The following is an 8,065-nucleotide window of genomic DNA, read 5'->3' as shown; positions in this document are numbered from 1 at the left end:
TGAAGAGCTGCGGACGGTCCACAGCGCGGGACATGACATCCGAGGTTTAAACTCCAGCAGCTTTATTCCGGCCCAAGATGACGGTGGACTTTGAAGAATGTATTAAAGATTCACCCCGTTTTCGGTAAGAACGTGAAGTTCAGGAAGTGTCGCGTTGTTGTGTTTGAATTTACGCACTAATGACGCACGTGACGCTGTTCGATAAGTGTGTGTGTGTGTGTGTGTGTGTGTGTGTGTGTGTGTGTGTGTGTGTGTGTGTGTGTGTGTGTGGGGGGGGGGGGGGGGGTTTGGAGCCTCATTTCTTCCTGTAGTCATGATGATGATAAATATGTGAGGTCACATGGAAGAGCAGTGAGATCAGTCATGTGCTTCTTTATAACTTTGGCACAACTTTTCATTCTGCTAAAGCATCTACTTTTTCAAATTTATCATTATGTGGTTGTGTTTAAAATATCAGGTGTTTTCAGAAAGAACCCCTGGATTTTATGAAACCAAGACTAAATTTAACTCTGAAAACTAGAAAGAAAATCTGATATTTCCATTATAAATGGATATTTGTATATATATATATATATATATATATATATATATAAAACATGTCCAGAAACTATTAAACATATACATTTCCACAGACAAAAATAACTTTCTGCAGGTTTCTTGTTTTGTATGGCAATTTATTTGATGTTATATCTCAAAAATTGTTGGCTGTATTTCAGTGATAAGATGATTTATTTTCATTCTGATCTGAATGTGTTTCAAACGTTTGTTTAAATGAGCAAAATATTGGATTAAATATCGCGGAAAATGTTTGCTTTGCCTCGTTTTAGTCTGGACATTGTAGTGTTTTGTACAGTATCAGACAGCGGTTCAAACCAGTCTGGGTGGTTGCCATCCAGGACCCAGGGTGGTTCTGTGGTGTCATGGAAGTGGCAAAGTGCACCAGCAGTGCAAACTCCCAAACTTGTTCAAATTGGAAGTTTGTGGGGGTTCAGACTCAGACTGCCACTTCTGGCAGTGCGCTGAATGCACCTGGAATCGAACCACGCTGTAAGCTGGTGTGTCAGCTGGCTGCCATCCTTGCAAATCACTTTTGCTTAAATGGGTTTTTACATCTTGTAAATGTACAACAAATTCTTGAAATTTGAACAATGCTTCTTGTATTGACAATATCCACATGATCTGTCCTGTGGTCACCTCATGGCTTTGCACATTTCTGGAATTCTTGCACGGTATCAGAATTCTCATATGGTCTGCAGTGGCTGAGTTATGAGCTCAGCACTCATACTGATGTCCACAATAACATTTGTTTGAAACTCGTTAAAAATATGTTTTTTTTGTTATCTTCCAAAATCAGCACTGCAGAGACATTTCCTTTGATCTGGTATTTGCAAGAGCTTGTCTTATGACATCACAAAGATATAAATGCTGGCAGCAGTATGAGCTCTCTGAATATACTCCTCTATGGTCGTTACTGTGAGTTTCTCTGTGAATTTTCAGACCTTTTGTCTGACTTAGTGCTTAGCTCAGATAAGATAATTATAGTGGGCGATTTTAACATCCACACAGATGCTGAGAATGACAGCCTCAACACTGCATTTAATCTATTATTAGACTCTATCGGCTTTGCTCAAAAGTAAATGAGTCCACCCACCACTTTAATCATATCTTAGATCTTGTTCTGACTTATGGTATGGAAATAGAAGACTTAACAGTATTCCCTGAAAACTCCCTTCTGTCTGATCATTTTTTAATAACATTTACATTTACTCTGATGGACTACCCTGCAGTGGGGAATAAGTTTCATTACACTAGAAGTCTTTCAGAAAGCGCTGTAACTAGGTTTAAGGATATGATTCCTTCTTTATGTTCTCTAATGTCATATACCAACACAGAGCAGAGTAGCTACCTAAACTCTGTAAGGGAGTTAGAGTATCTTGTCAATAGTTTTACATCCTCATTGAAGACAACTTTGGATGCTGTAGCTCCTCTGAAAAAGAGAGCTTTAAATCAGAAGTGTCTGACTCCGTGGTATAACTCACAAACTCGTAGCTTAAAGCAGATAACCCGTAAGTTGGAGAGGAAATGGCGTCTCACTAATTTAGAAGATCTTCACTTAGCCTGGAAAAAGAGTTTGTTGCTCTATAAGAAAGCCCTTCGTGAAGCTAGGACATCTTTCTACTCATCACTAATTGAAGAAAATAAGAACAACCCCAGGTTTCTTTTCAGCACTGTAGCCAGGCTGACAAAGAGTCAGAGCTCTATTGAGCTGAGTATTCCATTAACTTTAACTAGTAATGACTTCATGACTTTCTTTGCTAACAAAATTTTGACTATTAGAGAAAAAATTACTCATAACCATCCCAAAGATGTATCGTTATCTTTGGCTGCTTTCAGTGATGCCGGTATTTGGTTAGACTCTTTCTCTCCGATTGTTCTGTCTGAGTTATTTTCATTAGTTACTTCATCCAAACCATCAACATGCTTATTAGACCCCATTCCTACCAGGCTGCTCAAGGAAGTCCTACCATTATTTAATGCTTCAATCTTAAATATGATCAATCTATCTTTGTTAGTTGGCTATGTACCACAGGCTTTTAAGGTGGCAGTAATTAAACCATTACTTAAAAAGCCATCACTTGACCCAGCTATCTTAGCTAATTATAGGCCAATCTCCAACCTTCCTTTTCTCTCAAAGATTCTTGAAAGGGTAGTTGTAAAACAGCTAACTGATCACCTGCAGAGGAATGGTCTATTTGAAGAGTTTCAGTCAGGTTTTAGAATTCATCATAGTACAGAAACAGCATTAGTGAAGGTTACAAATGATCTTCTTATGGCTTCGGACAGTGGACTTATCTCTGTGCTTGTTCTGTTAGACCTCAGTGCTGCTTTTGATACTGTTGACCATAAAATTTTATTACAGAGATTAGAGCATGTCATAGGTATTAAAGGCATTGCGCTGCGGTGGTTTGAATCATATTTGTCTAATAGATTACAGTTTGTTCATGTAAATGGGGAATCTTCTTCACAGACTAAAGTTAATTATGGAGTTCCACAAGGTTCTGTGCTAGGACCAATTTTACTCACTTTATACATGCTTCCCTTGGGCAGTATTATTAGACGGTATTGCTTAAATTTTCATTGTTACGCAGATGATACCCAGCTTTATCTATCCATGAAGCCAGAGGATACGCACCAATTAGCTAAACTGCAGGATTGTCTTACAGACATAAAGACATGGATGACCTCTAATTTCCTGCTTTTAAACTCAGATAAAACTGAAGTTATTGTACTTGGCCCCACAAATCTTAGAAGCATGGTGTCTAACCAGATCGTTACTCTGGATGGCATTACCCTGACCTCTAGTAATACTGTGAGAAATCTTGGAGTTATTTTTGATCAGGATATGTCATTCAAAGCGCATATTAAACAAATATGTAGGACTGCCTTTTTGCATTTACGCAATATCTCTAAAATCAGAAAGGTCTTGTCTCAGAGTGATGCTGAAAAACTAATTCATGCATTTATTTCCTCTAGGCTGGACTATTGTAATTCATTATTATCAGGTTGTCCTAAAAGTTCCCTAAAAAGCCTTCAGTTGGTTCAGAATGCTGCAGCTAGAGTACTGACGGGGACTAGAAGGAGAGAGCATATCTCACCCATATTGGCCTCTCTTCATTGGCTTCCTGTTAATTCTAGAATAGAATTTAAAATTCTTCTTCTTACTTATAAGGTTTTGAATAATCAGGTCCCATCTTATCTTAGGGACCTCGTAGTACCATATTACCCCATTAGAGCGCTTCGCTCTCAGACTGCAGGCTTACTTGTAGTTCCTAGGGTTTGTAAGAGTAGAATGGGAGGCAGAGCCTTCAGCTTTCAGGCTCCTCTCCTGTGGAACCAGCTCCCAATTCAGATCAGGGAGACAGACACCCTCTCTACTTTTAAGATTAGGCTTAAAACTTTCCTTTTCGCTAAAGCTTATAGTTAGGGCTGGATCGGGTGACCCTGGACCATCCCTTGGTTATGTTGCTTTAGACGTAGACTGTGTTTCATAATTATTGTATGGCCTTGCCTTGCAATGTGGAGCGCCTTGGGGCAACTGTTTGTTGTGATTTGGCGCTATACAAGAAAAAAGTTGATTGATTGATTGATTGATATGAAAAAAGTTCAGCTTTTTATTTCAGTCAGATAATAGATTTAATCTACTAATCAGGTTGAGTTTGGTTTCTGGTGTCAGTAGTGGTTTGAGTAAATAATCTATCAAGTGCAACATCAACAAAATGCTAGAAAATAATGACAGAAATGCAAACATAAAAAGTCTAATTTTTGTTTTGCCACCAGTCCAAAAAAAAAGAAGAATATCTTAAATTTATAGTCCTATAAAAACAAAGAAAAGCAGTGCATTTACACATTTTAGAAGGAATTCAATCAAAGTGTCATATTTCTTTTGATAAGTGGCTTTAAACGATGATCCAAACAGCTGTCAAGGATTTTCTGTCAGTCAGCTCATGAAATTTAAATCGACTTCATGATATAATAGATGATCTTAAGCCTGTATTGTGCTGCTCTCTAAATGAACTCCATTCAAAGGGCCACATTTCAAACGGTGCCACTAATCATCAGATCAGAGGAACCTGAAGGTTTCCACATGCAGCCGGGGCCAAAGCCTGTGAGAGCTCACAGCAAAGGTTACATAAACATGGCAGGAATTTTCTACACCCACATCTAAACGGGTTCCTCTCTGCGGCCCAGAGGAGTCCACAGCCTGTCAGGGCTTTGAGGGTTTTCTCAGCACCTGTGAAGTCAGGAGCCTTTTACCTGCGTTTGCTCCCAGAGATAGAATCTCTGCTTCAAATCAAAGACTTCCAGTTTGTGCAGCAGCACCTCAGTGACTGCCGTCTGCAGAGCAGCACATCTCAGAAGCTTTGAGAGGAGCAGACCGTTTGCACCCTCCTCCTCTCGCCGTGCTGCGAGCGAAAGCGTCGTGTACCTCATTACTTAGTGCTCGGAGGTGCTTTGCTGTTCTGCGTGAACTTGAATGGGTGGGGTCGGTGTTTCTTTCAATAGTTGGAGCGGTTTGAAGTGAAATCCTTCTTGCGTATTAAAACACTGTAAAATACAGATTTTTATGCTACTTTTGTCATTGAAAACATCACAACTGATACATGTCGTTTAGAGATGAGAAAATTAGTAAAACTCACTAAGTAATCCATTTTTTATACCCGCTCACTCCAGTCAAGGGTCACAGGGGGGCGGAGCCTATCCCAGCAGTCACAGAGCGAGCAGCAGGGTGCACCCTGGACAGGACGCCAGTCTGTCGCAGGGTCATGTACAGATGGACAAACACGTTCACGCACACCTATGATTAATTTAAAGTTTCCAGTTCACCAAACCCGCTTGTCTTTGAATGTGGGAGGAAGCCGGAGCACCCGAAGGGAACCTACGAGAACATGCAAACTCCACACAGAAGGGATCAAGCAGGAAGCAATCCCATGACCTTCTTGCTGTGAAGCAACAGTGCTAACCGCTAATCCACCATACTGCCCATTTGGTAAATAATTAATCATTTACATGCTATGTTTAAAAAAAAAAAAAAAAATTCACATTATTTATATAGCACCAAATCCACATAAGTTGCCCCACAGCGCTTCTCAAGGGTAAAGTCTAACTGTACCCACCCCCTCAAGCACGCACATAGGCAACCGTACCAAATTTTCAACCTTCTACAGTGCTGAAATTTAGACAGAGTTGCAGTGTTTAATGAACTACTAAATTAATTTTCTGCTATTTTCATAATTGATTAATCATTTTGAGTCCGTGATCATTTGAGCCCTGTTGGGGATAACAGTCTTCAACTCAGTACTTCCTTCATTCAGATGACTTGATTGCAGATTGGTTGCAGGTGAGCAGACACGTTGATGGACACAGTCCTCACAGACCTTGTCCGAGTCCACAGAACACACGAACATAAAAATATCAATGTTCAGCTTTAAGGAGCTGAGGCGATAGCCCCTAGGCTAGCAGCGCTACGTCGCTGGTGTTTCCAGCCGGTCCTGAGGCTCACAGCGGTTCACCGGCAGAGTTTCCATTTAGGCCCATGGCTAGCAGCTTGCTAGACGAAAGTGTTCTCATCTAGGTTCCCAGGCCCCGAGGCTAGCAGCAGTACAATGGTGGCGTTTCTATCCGGTCCCGAGGCCCGCAGTGAATCATCGGCAGAGGTGCTATTCAGGACCGAGGCTTGCTGCAGCTCACCTGAGGCGTTTTCATCTGGACTCCGAGGCGCCGTGGCGCGGCAGTTCGTCGTCGGCATTTTCCAACCAGACCCCGACACCCGTGCATGGAGCTAGTTAGCCAGGAAACTAACTAGCCGTGTCCCATAATCATGCCTCCAAAGAGAGCACCGACAGCGGAGGACAATGAGGACGTCAGGAGATCACTCCACTTCCTTTCACAGGACATCTCTGTTATAAAGAAAAAGCAAGATAGGATTCTTTCACTTGTGGAAGAAGTAACAAAATTACAAGCGCTGGTTGAGGAGAGAGACAAAAAGATAGTGCTACTGGAGAGGAGGTTGAATGATTTGAAACAATATTCAAGAATGAATGAGGTAATTGTGACGGGGTTAAAAATAAAACCCAGGTCAGATGCCCATGCAGTAACGGCAAACAGGGACGAAGATTTTGTGGGGGCTCCACTGAACACCAGGTGGTGGCTTTCCTCGCATCCAGGGACATCTACCTGGATGTGGACTCATTTGAGGCTTGCCATCCCCTTCCAACAAAAGACAAGGATACGCTAGCGGTGATAATGAGGTTTGTCAATAGGAAAAATAAGGTAGCGTTGATGAAACGAGGAAGAAAGTTAAAAGGTACAAATGTCTATTTGAATGATCACTTGACAAAAAGAAAGGCAGATATCGCTAAGAAAACCAGATACTTATGGAGACAAAATAAAATTCAGAGTACATGGGTCAACAATTGTAAAGTCTTCATCAAATTGAACAGTACACCGGAGGAAGCCAAGGTGTTGGTTATCAAAGATATTGATGAACTGGAACAATATGAATAAGGACAAAAATGGTGAAATGTATTGGTCTTGAAGTTGATTATGATGACAGATGAAAGTCTGTATACATTCAATAAACCCGTGTCAATGTTTATTGGTGGAACTGATGAAAAAGAGATAATTGATTTGGTTCATCATTCTAAAAGCAAGAAATCAACTGACTATAATAATCTGGATATGGCTTTATTGAAAATAAGTATTGATTGTATAGTAAAACCTTTCAACCACATTTAAGTACTGGTAAATTTCCCTCTCAAATGAAAATAGCTAAAGTAATGTTTTTTCTAATTAGACCTATTTCACTCCTACCACAATTTTCCAAAATTCTAGAAAAAATATTTGCTAAGAGATTGCATGACTATTTATTAAAGCATGAGATACTTTATGATGAGCAATATGGATTCAGAAAATCTTGGACTACATCACTGGCATTGATGGATTTTGTTGAAAGTATAAGCAACGGCAATTGATAGAAAACAATACACAGTTGGCATTTTCTTTGATCTACAGAAAGTGTTTGACACGGTGAATCATGCAATATTACTAACTAAATTACAAAAATATGGGATCAGAGGTCTTGCATATGACTGGATAACAAGTTATTTGCAGGGAAGATTTTAATATGTTCAGTTCAATAACACTGACTCTGTACTTAGGGAAATTGCTTGTGGAGTGCCTCAGGGCTCTCTGCTTGGTCCCCTGTTGTTTATTTTATATATACAGTGAGGAAAATAAGTATTTGAACACCCTGCAATTTTGCAAGTTCTCCCACTTAGAAATCATGGAGGGGTCTGAAATTTTCATCTTAGGTGCATGTCCACTGTGAGAGACATAATCTAAAAAACAAATCCGGAAATCACAATGTATGATTTTTTTAATAATTTATTTGTATGTTACTGCTGCAAATAAGTATTTGAACACCTGTGAAAATCAGTGTTAATATTTGGTACAGTAGCCTTTGTTTGCAATTACAGAGGTCAAACATTTCCTGTAGTTTTTCACC

At 40.0% G+C, this 8,065-nt stretch overlaps 1 protein-coding gene across 1 annotated transcript in view; it reads left to right on the top strand.

The window, feature by feature from the left end:
- Positions 1 to 8,065, top strand: part of acap3a (ArfGAP with coiled-coil, ankyrin repeat and PH domains 3a) — a 204,653-nt gene continuing 196,588 nt past the window's right edge. Inside the window, 1 exon segment of the mRNA XM_034173438.1 lies at positions 1 to 124. Coding sequence (XP_034029329.1) covers positions 78 to 124 — 47 coding nt within the window. The 5' untranslated portion in view covers positions 1 to 77.

This window comes from Thalassophryne amazonica, chromosome 6 (assembly GCF_902500255.1).
Source record: "Thalassophryne amazonica chromosome 6, fThaAma1.1, whole genome shotgun sequence".
NCBI lineage: Eukaryota > Metazoa > Chordata > Actinopteri > Batrachoidiformes > Batrachoididae > Thalassophryne > Thalassophryne amazonica.
This window is presented reverse-complemented; position numbering and strand designations above follow the sequence as displayed.